The 15,118-nt window shown below is 55.0% G+C and overlaps 1 protein-coding gene across 1 annotated transcript in view; it reads right to left on the reverse strand.

Moving 5' to 3' along the window:
• The window catches only part of EXTL1 (exostosin like glycosyltransferase 1), a 47,149-nt gene that overhangs the window by 4,367 nt on the left and 27,664 nt on the right, over nt 1–15,118 (reverse strand). The window contains exons 2-7 of the mRNA XM_005302044.5: nt 7,536–7,629; nt 6,832–6,939; nt 4,421–4,540; nt 1,612–1,744; nt 1,406–1,524; nt 322–417 (exon numbers count right to left, since the gene is read on the reverse strand). Coding sequence (XP_005302101.1) covers nt 322–417; nt 1,406–1,524; nt 1,612–1,744; nt 4,421–4,540; nt 6,832–6,939; nt 7,536–7,629 — 670 coding nt within the window. The remainder of the gene's footprint in view (nt 1–321; nt 418–1,405; nt 1,525–1,611; nt 1,745–4,420; nt 4,541–6,831; nt 6,940–7,535; nt 7,630–15,118) is intronic.

Consider the following 15,118-nt stretch of genomic DNA (forward strand, 5'->3'; position numbering starts at 1 on the left):
TTGAGCAAGAGGGAACAGCAGGGTCAGGGAGGGGGCCAGAGCCCCTCCGCCCCTTCCCCATCCCCTGGAGACTGCAGGCTAGTGCAGAGCAGCGGGCACCTGCCGCTGAGTCCTGGCTGGGCCACCGCTGAGCCACTCCCTGACGCACAAATCCGCGCTGCGGTTCTTCGGCCGCGCTTTCCCCTGGCCCTTGGGAGGGCCGGGCTGCCCCAGAGCGGCCAGCGGCAGCCCCACCGTGCACTGGGGGTGCACAGCCCGTTCACAGCCCTCCCTGTCCCGCCAACGGAGGCCCACAAACAAACCGACCCGGCGCCCGCTTACTTTCCGCCGGCCGTGAATGACTGTCAAAGGCACTGCTGTCTGGGGCCATCTCCCCCTCGGCGGGGGCGGCTTCTCGCAGCTCCACAGGACTAGGATCTAAAACCAAACCCGAGGGCGCCTCGGTCAGCGCATGGAGGTGGCTCTGTGTGTCTGGGAGGGCAGAGGGTGTGCCCCAAACCCACAGTCTTCCAGTCCTCTCACCCAGCTGGAAAGTTCGAGCCTGGCACCGAGCCACCACCCGCGCTTTAATCAAACAAACCTGGGCGTCGCTAGGGGCCCAACCGCTCACCTGTGGCTGCTTTTAACTTCTACTTGCTATGTAAATAGCTTCTAATTGGGGCCTGGAAGCGCTCTCCCAGCTCGAAATTAAAAATCATCCTGCCAAGGCTGACGCGCCTGCCCGGGGCTGCGGGCGTGGGACGAGGTCTAGTTAAAGAGGGTGGTTGATTGAGGTACATAAAACTCTCCCCTCTCCCATCCCTTTGCCCCAAATAAACCCTCTGCATCTGATTTCCAGAGGTGCTGAACATCTGCAAATCCCACCAGGCCAGCTCCATGGCTGGTGTCACTCCATCGGAGTCAATGGGCCCAAAGCCCCCAGCTGGCATAAATCAGGGTCACGCCATAGCTGTGAGTGGGTCAGATCCCCACATGGGGTGATTCAGCATCGCTCCATTCAAATCAGTGGGGCCAGATCCTCAGTGGGTGTAAATTAGCATTGCTCCAGCGGGGCGAATGGAGCAGCTGTGGGTTGACTTTCTGGTGGAAGTTTTCGGGGGCGGGGCTCAGCACCTCCGCTGACCAACCAGGGCCTTTCCAGGTCTCTATCTGCCAGTGTCAGAGGTGGGGCTAAAGCACCAAGGCCCCAGACCCAATGCCTGCTGGAGTCGGCGGGGACCTTTCCAGTCATTTCAATGGGAGACGGGTTCAGATCCCACCCAAATGTTCCCAAAGCCCGGGGGTATCTGGTTCGGGCCTGTCTCTAGGTCTAACAGGAAGAACAAAACAGTAGGGGCCCTCGCCTTCTCTTCCTCAGCGCTAGAACCTGGGAGCCCGGGGGGGGGAGTTAACCTTTGCCCCTGACCTGGGCGCAGTGCTGGGATCTGGAGACGGCCTGGATGAGTTTGAGGATGGGCTGGGAGAGGGAGACCACGGGGGAGACGGCCCGGATGAAAGCTGTGAACTTGCCGGAGGGGCTGGACCCTGCAAAGGGAGAGAGCGGGTCAGTCAGGGGTTCCCGAGGGACGCGCCAGGGCACGTCCAGGGGTGGGCGGGGGGAGCGGTTCCTACCGTGCTGCAGGTGGTAGAAAGGGAAGTCGCCGAGGTGGGTGGAATACTCCGGCAGAGCCAGCAGCCCCCCAGGCAGCGTGTTCCACACGAACTTGGGGCGGGATTCTCGATGAAACAGCCGATCCTTTATTATCTGCGGGGAGATAGAGACGGCTTTCGTCACCCTCGCAAGCAGGCTCATCAATCCAGCAGTGCTGCGCAGAGGAGACGACATCCAATTGCAAACGTGGGGCTGGGACAATGCAAGCCAGGCCCCCCCCCACCTCCCCCAAACAAAGAGTGTGCTGCGCTCTGCTGAGCCCCGGACGGCACGGCAGGACCTGGCAGTGGTGCAGAGTTGGGGGGCCGGGAGGCTGATTTGGAGAGGGAGGGATCATCCCCCTGAGTTTTTGCTCTGAGGTTCAAATCAGCATGAAACCGATTCAAATCCACCACGTTTTGCCCCACTTGGTCACTGAATTTTGCATGGCTTCCATCCGAAACCATCCCTCAGCCTGAAAGTTGGGGGGAGGTGGCGGGCTCCTGCTTCTACTGTATGGCGGTCAATGCATAACTTCCTGATTCCCTTGCCGCACCAGCTTTACCCCAGGGTAACTGCACTGACTTCAGTGGCGTTCCTCCTGATTTACACCAGTGAGTGGGAGCAGAATCCAGGCCCAAACGCGTAACCAGGAGATGGGCTGAAACCAAGTCCCCAGCTCTAGAACTGGCCAGCTATCCTGAGATGAACCAGCCCCCCAGGAGCTCAGGGCACTTTGGATCCAGACGCTGAGCGCTTTGCTCATGCTGGGGCACCTCCCCACGGGTACAAAATCTGGCCCGGGAGCTCGCTCCCTATTTATAACACTGAGCAAACCTCAGAAGGTCGAGGCATTTGGTTTGGATGAGCGGCCAACCGTGCTGCTTTGAACGATCGCAGCCTTGCTGATCTGCAACAACAGGGCTGGAAACGGCACAAACCAGACTTCCTGGCACGTCCTTCTTCCGACCCAACCGGAATAACAGGGAGAAGCGGCCTCCCTGCGGCCCAGGCTGGCAGGCCGTCCAGAAATGACATTGGCGGATAGATATCAAACTCTGTTCTGTTTATCGTCGGGGGGTGAGCCCTGGATCGTGACACGATCCTGCAGCTCTCCTTTCCAATGGGAGGCTTTGTGTTAAAGATATCGATGAGTCCAGATCTTGCTCCCAAAGGGGAAATGCCAGTCGAAAGACTCGCAGCCTGACAGCTTTGCTGTGTGTGAAGTTAACACTCGGCAGAGGGGCGGCATAGATGGCCCTGGGGCCTGAAGGCCTCTGTTAGTTATTATTGTTACTATGATTATGATATTTATGAATTGTGCTGTGGTCGCACCCAGGAGCCCCAGGACCCTGGTGTGCTAGGCGCTGTACAAACAGAACGAAAAATATCCCCTGCCCCAAAGAGCTCACAGTAAGATCAGAGACAACAGGTGGAGAAAGACGGAGATGAGGGAGCTCAGCACAGTTCAAGGAAACAATAAGATGATGTTGGCCAGTGGTCGCAGCCCACCAGTTGCCTCACCACAGGGCAGAGGCAGGCCAAGCTTCCCCCGCCCTGCCCTGCCAGTGTGTCAGAGGCTTGTTGTGATAGATAAGTGAGCACCAGGATTCCAAATTCATCCCTGGTGCAACATCGTGGATTGCAGTGGAGTTACACGGAGGATGACTTTGGTCCTGGGTCTGCTCGAGCTCCTGGCCTTGCTGAGGTCATCAGTTTTGGGGATGGTCTCTCTGGTGTGGAAACCTGTCCACTGGGAGCTGTGCTGAGAACCCCCCCATGCTCACGTCACGTGTGCCACTGAAGAGCCACCCGATGGTAAATGTTGGTCATAACGGAGCGGGGTGGGATTTGAACCTGTGGTCTCCAGGGGAGGAGAACAGGGTAAAGGCAGAGAGGTAGCTTGGTACAGAATGAGCTAGAGAACCTATTTCTTTACTGGCTTATCCACTGCCACCCAGTGATGCCTTAAAGGAGGAGAGTGGTGTATAAAACACAAATGCTCATGTTCTACTCCAGGGAGAAACGGGGTTAGAAGCCAAACACGGGGCAGAGTTGGGAAGCCCCCGCTAGATGCTATGCGGCAGCTGGCTTCCTGTAGACAAGGCATCCTGCTTATTGCTTCCAGTTAAAGTCTTTTCTTTCCATTGAGCTACTCAGGAACATGTGAGTTCGAGTGCCCAGAGTGGCGACAGTAGGGATTTGAATTGCCCTGAAGCCAGAAAGCAACAGGTCCGTGGGCAACATCTGTTATTGTCCCCTTCCACTTAGCTGAACAAATTCATCTTCCTCTCCGATCCCAGCTGCTAACACACGGACCAGAGCTCTGAGCCTTTCCCAGCCCTGTGCAGAAAAGTCCACAAAAATATTGCCCAATGAGGCTGACGCAGGCACCTGGCATACGCTCCTCTTGCATAGCGAGGCAAGCCCATCAGCCAGCACCCCATTCCCTACAGCGCCCCCTGCTGGGAGAGGCTGGGACTGGAGTAGCTAGGCAGCCCCCCACAACCAGCACTCCTGCCCCATCCCCTACAGTGCCCCCTAGTGGCTGGCACTGCAGTAGCTATCCATTTCCCATCAGTCTACGCACTGAGCCGGTACCAGTCCCTCTCCCTTGATCAGCTTTCACCCCCTACGGGATGGCGACCGGGTGGGATTTTCCACCACCCGGCTCTTGTGGGTCCCAGCTGTTGTTGCTGCTGCAAGCAGCCTGTTTCAAAACAACCAAACTACGTGGAAAGGTCACCGAGGGAGCTGCTGTGGGAGAGATACCAGAAGTTTGTGGCTCACCTCAAGGGTGGTTTGCACTATTTTCTCCACGGAGGAGAAATATGCTTCCCACAGGAACTGGGTTTGCTGCTGGAACGCCAGGATCTTGTCACTGTGGATACAGCGAACGGTGGAAGGAATCTGAGCAGGACAAAAACCATGGAAAGGGGGAGACAGAGAGAGGGGACAGGGTTAGTAAGGTTTATGCGGCCAGGCAGTGTCTACTCCCTCCGATTGGGGAGCCGGGCCCTAACCCTGGCCAGAGCACTGTAGGGTTAAAAACATTTTAAGCAAAAACAGGCCTCGATCCGGCCACTTTTCTTAGCCTGATGTGCAAATCCTTAAAAGGACCCTCGCCCCATATCAAACAGACCCCTACAAGGGTTCTTTTGTTGGTGTTTTTTAACAGCTGGGCCTTGGGAGTCTTCAGTTCTATTTTCAGCTCCGCCACCGACTTTCTCTGTGGCCTTGGCAATGTCACATAACTACCCCGTGCCTCGGTTTCCCCCTCTCTAAAAGGGGTGCCGTTTTCCCTACCTAGTATGGGGATTGTCTGCCTGTCTCTGTTATGTATCGAGCCCCCATTCCTGGGGCATCTGAGTACCTCACAATCTTGATTTATCTTCCCCTGTGAGGCAGGGCAGTGCTAGTGTCCCCATTGTACAGATGGGGAACTGCAGCGTAGAGAGACAAAGTGACTGTCCCAAGGCCACCCAAGATGTCTGTGGCAGAGCAGGGCATTGAACCTAAGTTTCAGGCTAATGCCTTAACCACTGGGCCATCTCTCCTAAATTGAGACAGAGGGATTCTGGGCTAGATTGTGACTAGGACTGTCTGCCCATTGTGACGCACATTCTGGGGTGCAACCCAACCCAGGGAAGAGCTGTGGCACCTCTCACCCCGTAACCCCGACTGTCTCTCGATGTCTTCCCAATGTGGCTCTCTGCCTGGGACTCCCACAGTCAGCAACAAGCAGCTCTCTGTGTATCGGGCAGCCCTGGTGGAACCTGGAGCCTGCCTGTAATACCACTGGCCTCCCCCAGCCCGGATCAGCCGCTGGGAAGGTGACTTCACACTCACCACAGAAAGGTGTGTTTGGAAACGTCCAGCCTGGCCTGGAACAATCAGAGGAACGTGAAGTTCCGTTGCCCATTTAAAGGAGTCAATATTCAACAGTTAACGTGACACCCCTGCAGGGCACTAAGGGGGAGTCAGACCTCCTTTGTCTGCCAGCCCTGTGATGGCTCTTTGGACCTTGGGTTTGGGTGCATAGCGCCGGCTCACCCCACCCACCCCAGGGGAGCAGGTGTGGGGGAGTGGGCAGGTGGATCTTTGGCTTCCCCCTTCAACGTGCCAGCCAGCACAGCTGAGCTGTCCTGGGGCTCACTGGAACTTGCTGTGGATATAGGCCAGTAGCAAATTATTACACACTCAGAGCAAGGGGGAAGGGGTTTGTTCCTCACACAGCTACTCCGGGGGTAGGGAAAGGAGGCAGCTTAAATGCCAGCCCTTGCTCAGGGCTGAGCCTAAAGCTACAATCTAGCCTTTAATTTTCCTTGCAGAGGTGCACCGCAGGCTTGTTTATATAGGGCCTACAAGGGGCGGCTCTAGCTTTTTTGCTGCCCCAAGCACGGCAGGCAGGCTGCCTTTGGCAGCGGGCCTGCGGGAGGTCCCCAGTCCCGCGGATTCGGCAGCATGCCTGCGGGACGCCCGCCGTTCCTGTGGATTCGGCGTACCCGCCGCCAAATTGCCACCGAATCCGCGTTACCAGTGGACCTCCCGCAGGCATGCTGCCAAAGGCTGCTTGACTGCCGCCCTCGCAGGAACCGGCAGGACGCCCCCCGCGGCTTGCCACCCCAGGCACGCGCTTGGCACGCTGGGGCCTACACAAATCCATCATTTTGCACTGACAAGGGCACAGGCCAGACACTATTTTCAATTACCTGCAGGCAATGCATTTTGCAGCAATGAGCGAGTTTCTCTGGTGTCCCCTCAGGCCTTTGATTAACGCCTCTCTAGCACTCTCCCTTAAGCCGTCCCTGCGGGGTGTTAATGATCCTTCCAATCCTGCCTGCCCGCCCCCGAAGTCAATAGCAAAGCTCTCCCTGACTTCAGTGGGAGCAGCCGGGCTCTAAGCTAGCTGTGGGAGGGTGAGGCAGGACACATCTGCCATGGGAGACAGGGGAAAAGGGTTGGGAGACGGAACGACTGGTTGGCCAATTTCTGATTGCTGGCTGCCCCGGCTGGCTCTGTTGCAGCAGTCAGCTAACGAATGATCCACCCATCCATCCCAGAGCCAGGCTGTCAGAACAGGGTGATCCAATGTCCAGCGCTGTGAGCGAAAGGCACTTCACACGATGGCACTGCATGGTGCCCCACCGCGCTGTGCCATCCCAGGCCGGGCTCTCATAGGCAGCATGGCTCTGCGTTACCTGCAGGAGGAGCCTCTCGTCCCCGACAATGGCCGATTTACTCCAGTCGATCACTTCGGAGAACGGCAGCTCCCAGCCGTTACTGAGCAGCACGGGGATGCAAGCAGCCTAGATCGATGAGAAACAGCAGACAACGGCGCTCGTGAGACCCAGGCCGTTGAGCCTTGTAGCCACCAGCTCAGGGACCGACAGGCCAGCCACTGGGCCTGATGGGGTGGGGGAAACACCAGGCCCGAGGGAGGCGCACAACAGCTGGCTAGTGGTATTGGAAGCCCAAGTACTTTCTAAAGAGCCCCCTTTCAAAGCCCACTTTCGTCCAAGACCTGGGAGCATTAACCCTTCTCACAGCCAGCCTGAGGCAGGCATGATTTCCTCAGGGACCCTCCTGATGGCTGCCTCTCTACCATTTGAATGGAGAGGAAGGGCTAGCAGCGAGTGGAGGGTGGCAAGGAAGGGGATGGAAGTGGGAGAAGAGAAGATGGGTAGAAGGAGCGAAGAGGAAGGGGGCTGGGGAAGGGGGACAGATCTCTGAGGAGCAGGATCGGAGAAGTTGAGATAAGTGTGTGGGGAAGGGGGAAGGTGCAGGGTCTTGCTCTGTTTCTCTCTCTCCACTCTCAGAGGCTCCTGTCTCCTGGGACTGGGGTGAGGAGGGAAATTCACGGACTGACTACAGACATTTCCCGCTGTCTCGCCCGCTGTGGTACCTGCAGCGCTTCCAGGAAGCGGAAGGAGCCCAGCCGCCTGCCGCGAGGGATGATGCAGAAGGTGGAGTTGTGGAGCAACTCCTGATAGTCAAACCTGGGAACAAAATGCAGCTCTGGTTAGAAACCTCTGGTTAGAGCTCTCTTTTCCTTCCATGTGACACAAAGCTTCCCCACCCTCCTTGTCGACTTAAGTGTCCTCAGCACTGTTGTTGTATTCCAGTGGCAAGACCTTGAGGATTTATATACATCAGTCCTAGAACAGAGGTGGTCACAAATAGCATGCAGGCATCCTTTCTGTCAAGAATCTGAGCCCAAATACCAAAGCCCTGTTGCCAGGGAGCATCTCGGCCTCCAGAATTGACTCCAGTTGGAGAGACTAAGGCAGGGAGCATCCTCCCCACTGCTTGCAACAGCTCCCCCAGAAAGAAATATCATCACAAAACACAACACAGCAGTTTCTTCCAAGACTAAACACTTGCTTGCCTGCCAAAAAAAGAAACTTGTAAGACTACATGTAACAGCACCATGCGTTGACCATTGCCATAGCAATATGAAGGGGCACTAATGAGATGGTTACATTTCCTTAGGATGAAAATTGGTCTTTTGGACACTGATGAACAGGGAGCAGTCGATAATGTGCCATCTCTCAGCCGGGTGTCACATAGCAGAGAAGCTTTGGGGCCACAAAGATCTCTTCTAGAGGCGTGCCAGCCAACATCACATGCAGCCGGTTCACTGGCCGGAGCCGATGACCTCAGTGTGGTGACAGCACAAATGCTGTAAATAAATACTCAGAAACCAAAGCCAAGAAAGGCAAGGCGAAGCATTACATTATTATGATTGTATTACCATAGCTCCTGGGTGCCCCAGTGATGAGCCAGGACCCCAGTGTGCTAGGCGCTGGACAAACAGACAGTCCCTGCCTCAAAGCTCACAACCTAAATTCCATTCTTATCCCCAGAGGGGGCTGTCTCGGGAAGCTTAATATGCCTTAGTGTTTGTCAGACTTGAGCTAACCCTCAGAATTCCCTCCTCCATATACCCACGCACAAAGCCACTATCATCGTCCCCAGTTGACAAAGGGGGAAGCTGAACCAGAAGTAGAACTAAGTGACTTGTCCAAGGCCAAAGAGAGGTGTCAGTGTCTGAGCTGGGATTAGAACCCAGGTGTTCCTGGGTCTCCGTGTGTTTAGATCCTCCGGCAAGGCAGCCTGTGATCCTCCGGGCATATGACCTCAGCATGTTGGAGAGGAGATGGTTGTGTGGAAAAAGCATTGGCGTGAAACTCAGAGGAGCTTGATTTAGTGACTGGCTCTACCACTGACTCACGAGTGACTGCAGGCGGGTCTGTACCTGTTTCCCATCTGTGAAATGGGGCTAATGAAACTGACCAGGGGTGTTGCGAGGTTAAATGCATCAGTGCTCAGACACTATGGTGTCGGGGGCTGTGATAAATGAAGGGCACTCCCTTTTATGAACACCCAGCCAGCCCTGTTAGTAGCTGTTCTCTACTTGCTTTACCTGTAAAGGGTTAAAAAAGTCCCTAGGTAAAAGAAAGGGAGTGGGCACCTGACCAAAAGAGCCAATGGGAAGGCTAGAACTTTTTAAAATTGGGGGGAAACTTCCCCTTTGTGTCTGTTGTTGTTCTCCGAGGAAGAGGGGAACTGTGAGAAGCTTGGGCCAGGTATGAAACCATCAGAATCATACCTAGAAACTGCTTATTCGAAAACCCAGCTATGTAAGTAGCTCAGGAAATATTTAGGAAGACGCGATTAGGTTTATTTCTTATGGCTAGTGGACTCCTCTGTGCTAACCTCAGATGCTTTTGTTTGCTTGTAACCCTTAAGCTGAACTCCCAAGAAAGCTATTTTGGGTGCTTAATTTTTGGAATTGTTCTTTTAAAATCTAGCAATAGCCTGAGTTTTCAAATGGATTTCTTTCTTATTGTTATTAATAAAATTTACCTTTTTTAAGAACAGGATTTGAATTTTTGTGTCTTAAGAGGTTTGTGCACATGTTTTTTTTAATTAGCTTGTGGTAACAGCTGATTTCCTTTGTTTTCTTTCTCAGCTCTTCCCTGGATGGGGGGGGCGGAGCGGTGAAAGGGCTTGAGGGTACCCTACAGGAAGGAATTCCCAAGTGCGCCTTCCTGGGTCCTAAAAGGGGTCTTTTGCACTTGGGTGGTGGCAGCATCTACCCATCCAAGCTCAGAGAAAAGCTGTAACCTTGGGAGTTTAATACAAGCCTGGAGAGGCCAGTATTCATTTTTAGAATCCTTGCGGGCCCCCACCTTCTGCACTCGACGTGCCAGAGTGAGGAATCAGCCTTGACAGGGCTCTGCCTATCTCAGCTCTTTCGGTGTATGTTGCTTTAGACAGGGACTGCAGAGCCCCATTTAAAGTGGCAGGGAGCACAGATTTTCCCCGGCAGCCTGACCTGCCCTGGCCCATGAGCCCCTACACCCATCCCCTCTACATCTAAATGAGTGGCATTGCCACCTGGGACACAGGGTCAGTGTCACTCTGGTTTGGCCAGCCAAAAAGTGCCCTCCCCCACCCCAGTCCTGCAGCCTATGGCATGGGTTCTCCACCTGGGGGCTGTCCACCCTCCCTTCCTTTTAGCTAGATTTAAGAGGGAGGTCCTGAAACTTCATTCTGCTGTAACACAGGGTCACAGTCTGGAAGGCTTTGAGAACCCAGCCCGCAAAGGACCACCTGCCAACGGAGTGCCCCCTGCAGCAAGGGCTGCAGAAAGGATGGCATCGAAGCCACTTACGCTGGCTATATGCACTCTAGGGAATGCCCACCCCTCCATGCCCGGAGAATCCCTAGCAGAGGGGAGAGTCCAGAACTCTCCTCAGACCTCAGCGTCACTTGGGCCGCGTTTTAAGAACCGGTTTGTAGTTGTTTGATTCTGTGTGGTGAACTGAGTGTCGCTCGAAGGTCAGCCCTGGAGACAGAAGTACTTTATGTTTCCACAGAACAAGCACAATATGAGCTGCATCAGGCCAGTTTCCCCTCATGCTGCATTTCTCCCCCTGCTACCCGCATGCCTCAGCTCTGAGCTGGAAACAGACCACCCTCTGGGGATCAGATCAGTCCTCAGCATCACCCCGAGCCTGCCCACCAGAGGGGGGCCATTAGTGCCAAATGCCAGGGTGGTTTCTGTGGGGTTGAGGTTGTGGTGAGTTTTTACACTGGAGCGTTTGACTCGGATCACAGCGCCGCCAGCAATGAGCAAACGCATGCAGAAAGCCAACCCGGCAGCAGCCATCCATTAGATGCTGCTGATTAAAACCCAACTAGTCTTGGTTGTACCGTTGTCACCATTACACAAACAATGGCCTGGCCTATTGGAGCCCAAAGTTTGTTTGTAAAGCCTAATATTAATGCAAATCTTTTCATGAAGTTTGATTTTTTTTTTTTTTAAATGCCAATGAAAACAAGATTTTGTCTGAGCTAAACATTCCTCTGCTGTGTTGGCAACCCAGCCAGTCCTGCAGCCTTGTGCTACTGAAAGTGCAATTGACTTAAACAGGAGTGAAATTGACCAGGCTGTTTTCACAGCCCAAGCTGAGTAAACTGCAAACAGTAAAGAATTGGAATCGATTGGGCAAAGTAAATCCGATTAGTACAATTTCCGTAATCTCGGGTGTCACGGAGAGCACAAGTGACTGTATTCGTATTTCTTAAACCCCTCTAAGTTACTCTTGGAGCCCAAAATACTGGGCCAGGTTTTCTGCTGTGCTGTTTCCACTCAGTGCAGTGGGTGGTATGGTTGATTACTGTAATCAACGCCGAGTCCGGTGGCACCTTAAGGACTAACAGATTTAGTCTTTGGGTAAAAGACCTCACTTCTTCAGATGCACTTCTTCTTGCATCTGAAGAAGTGAGGCTTTTTACCCACGAAAGCTTATGCCCAAATAAATCTGTTAGTCTTTAAGGTGCCACCGGACTCCTTGTTGTTTCTGTGGATACAGACTAACACGGCTACCCCCTGATACTTGTAATCAACTCCCTGATTCTCCGTTGGGCCCTGTGAACTGTCATAGGTTAGAGCAGCCTGGGGGCTGCTCCAATTTGCACCATCTGGCAACAGTCCTCAGGGGCCCCTAGGACTGCATGGTATTGGAGCCAACTAGGCTGGCTCTTTGCCCACTAGGGAGTTCCTGCCCCCTATGCCAGGAGAATCCCAAGCAGGATCCTCAGCCAAATGCTGTCTTCTATGTGTCACCATGGCGGCATGGAGTAGGTGCAGTTCATCTCGCCCTCTATCTCTTGTGATTTTCTTTTTTTGAATAAAACCATGCTCAGGGCCCGATCCTGCAAGGTGAATATCTAGTACAGGCCAATGGGGTTGAGGCCACTCAGTCCTTCTCAGGAGATGCTCGGCAACTTCCAACCCTTAAGGAAACTTCCAAGTCCTGCCCTATTTAAACCAGACTCCTCTCATCTTTCCTAACTCTCTCCTCGCTGTCCTGGCCAGAGTTTCTCTCCTTCCCAGCTCTGTTCCCACAGAGAGGCATCAGATCTGGACTGTGATATCCCAGACCTCAGAGCAAACTGAGCCCTTCTCCTTCCATGTGACGCTGGAGCCCGGGAAGCTGCTCGGCCAACAGGAGTGGGCTGCTTGGGCGCACGCCAACAAGCTGAGTCACAAGGCGTGTTACGTGAGGAAACGATAACAGACATTTGTCAAGCAGGAGGGGATCATTTATCGGAGATTAAATATTTGTCTCCCGGCAGCGCCCTGTAATGGGCGGGGCCCTGATCTCTGAGCCACTGGAGAGTGTTGATTCTCAGCGTGATGTCCAGCTCCTTGCAAAGTGCGGTCCTGGTCCATGATTGGAGGGGGAGGGGCTATCACAGTATAAAATATAAAAACGCTGTGTAGAAAGGGAGCTGTTGCCTGCACTCAGAGGGGACAGAGGCACCAGGGACAGCGTCACACAGCTGTCCTGTTGACTGCTATTGATAAAAGTTCAGACTGTAACTGGCCCTGCCTGTATGCACAGGGGGGGGGGGACCCAAGGGTCCCTCTTTGCCCCACTGTGCCAGCTGCAATACAGCACCTGTGGGACAAGGACATGGGGAGTCTATGCTGCAAGTGGCTCCAGACCACCCCTTCCTAGTCAGCTGGGGGTCAGAAGCAGGCATGGCTGCAGGGCACAGAAGTCTAGTCTGCCCCCTCCGGAACCCTGTTGCAGTGACCGCTCGGGAGCTGCCCCCACGATGGCCCCGGGCGGGGCAGTGGAAGGGACGAGCTCCACAGTAAAGGGGAGTGTGTTTGACTTTTCCACATTCTGAAGGGGAAGGGGATGGAAGGGGCCGGGACGGCTCTCCTGCTGCTTCCTGGAGGGCAGCCGTGTTTGTACAATGTAAATCCGAGGCGGCGGTTTTTTTACCTGAGGGATGCTGGGAATCCCAACCTTTGTTTTCTGGCTGGAGGACTGCAGCAACCGCCCCGAAAGGCAGACGGGATGCGAGCTCGCTGCGGGCCAACGTGCTCGGTCACACCCATCGCCTTGAATAATACAATGAGAACAGCGCCGAGAGGCCCGGGTTGAAATCACGGGGGAAAGCAAGAGCACCACCCCAGAATAGCTACGTGGTCAGGGCAGTCGCCTGGCATGTGGGAAACCCAGATTACTTGTACCTCGACCTTCTGCATCCCAGGGAGTGCCCTAACCTCCAGGCGACTGGCTATTCCGGGGTGGCGCTCACTCGCTCTCATTAATTTTGCCTCGTTTTCCCTCTGCCGCAGAACGAAAACAAAGCTCAAAACCTCAAATTTTGTTGCGAAACAGAATGTCTTGTTTCCGACCCGCCTTGCTTATCAGCCCATGTTCCAGGGGGGAAACTGAGGCCCAGGAAGACTCAACAACCAGCCCAACGTGCAGGGCCGGCTTTAGGCCGATTCCCCCAATTCCAGGAGTCTGTAGCAAAGCCAGGGAATTGACTCCAGATCTCCCAAGTGCCAGTCCACAGGACGGCCCTTCCGCTCAGAGGGGAACGTCACGGGAGTGACTCTGGATTACAGCAGTGTAAAGCGGCGAGATCAGAATGAGGCCCGTTATACGCCTCGCAGCCTCACACCACTTAACCCTCGCAGACAGAGCCGGGCGGGACACATTGTTAAGCAGATGCAGCCAGGCAGAGATCTCAGCACAGTCCTGTTCACAGAGCCGTGCGCTCCCCTCCCAGAGCCCCGTGCATGGGGGCACAGTGCAGCTTTCTGCTGGGTGGGCCCTGGGAGCGTTCCTGACAGGACAGCCCCCCGCAGGTGGAGACGCCCAGATCGAGAATGAACGAGCGTTCAAGCTGAGTTTTCTGCAAGCTGAGCACATGCTCCTGACTCTGTTCCCCACCCCGAGCGCTCAGACTCGGAGCCAGGAGTGGGACCCAGGACAGGGGCCCCTGACTCGGTGGGAGGTGCAGCGTGGCGTGGGGAGGAATGGGGGCCTGTCAGCTGCCTGCTGGGGTGGGTGGGGCTGCCTGACTGGGCAGGGAGATCTAAGGCGCAGCGTGGAAGACGAGTTGATTCTGGGGGGTGGCAGAGTGTGTGGGGAGGCGGCTTTGGAGTGAGAGCATTTCTGGAGAGGCCTGGAGGAAGGAGGCCAGAATTCGGGCTGGTCCAGGCCCCACTTATCCTGACGACGTTTCTTTACACAGCACAGCCTGCCTGGAACAAGACTACCCCAGGGGCTCCCTCCTCCCACCCCGATCCCTAGGTTAAATACCCCCCTCCCTGCACATACACCTTCCAGTGCTCCCCCACTTCTCTGCTCCCCGTTCCTTACACTCACCCCCCATCCCCATCCATCGGCCGAGCCGGACTCTGCCCGCTTATCCCGGTGTGAATCGGGAGGAACCGCCTGACTTCAGCGGAGTTACCTTCTGGGTGACTTGTACCCGACCTAACCCCAAGCAGAAGCTGCCCCTTGTGAGACCTGGCAATGCAGCAGGGGGGAGGGGAGGAGAGATTCTGGCTGAGGATACTGGGGAAAAAATCCCTTTAAATTATTGTCCCACGATATTTAATGTCCACGCGAGGGTGGAGGCAGAATTGGGGGTTTCCTGCTCCTACCAAGCCAAAGGCAAAACCCTCCTTGCTTTTGATGAATGCAGCAGGCCTCTGCTCAGACTCCCATCTCACGTAAAAGACCCCCCTCCCCCCTCGAGCAAGCTCTTGTTTATGCGCCTCTGAAGGCGGAGGGGGCCAAGCCAGCCCTTCTGGGAGCGGACTGTGGGTGAGCCAAGGCGTCTAGGTATTTCCAGTCTGCTGCTTCCGTCTCCCAAGCCTTGCCCCCGGTCGCTGTTTCTCTTGGATCCTCATGTACGAGTCCCAGGCATCAACACCGGCCTCTTGTCCGCTAAACCACTTCCCCAGTATGATCCAACCCACCTCACACCGGCTAATTCCTTGGACGCCAAACGCCAGTGCCTCCTCCCGGCGACTCCCCTTCCCTAATGTGCCTGAAGTGCCCTGGGTTGAGGGTGACTGCTTCCCCTTCAGGGTTTCGTTCTCCAAAGCACGGCACCGTGCTATGAAAGAGGTTTCTGTGCAGCTGGCCTGTGAGAGGT

This window comes from Chrysemys picta, chromosome 23 (assembly GCF_011386835.1).
Source record: "Chrysemys picta bellii isolate R12L10 chromosome 23, ASM1138683v2, whole genome shotgun sequence".
Lineage (NCBI taxonomy): Eukaryota > Metazoa > Chordata > Testudines > Emydidae > Chrysemys > Chrysemys picta.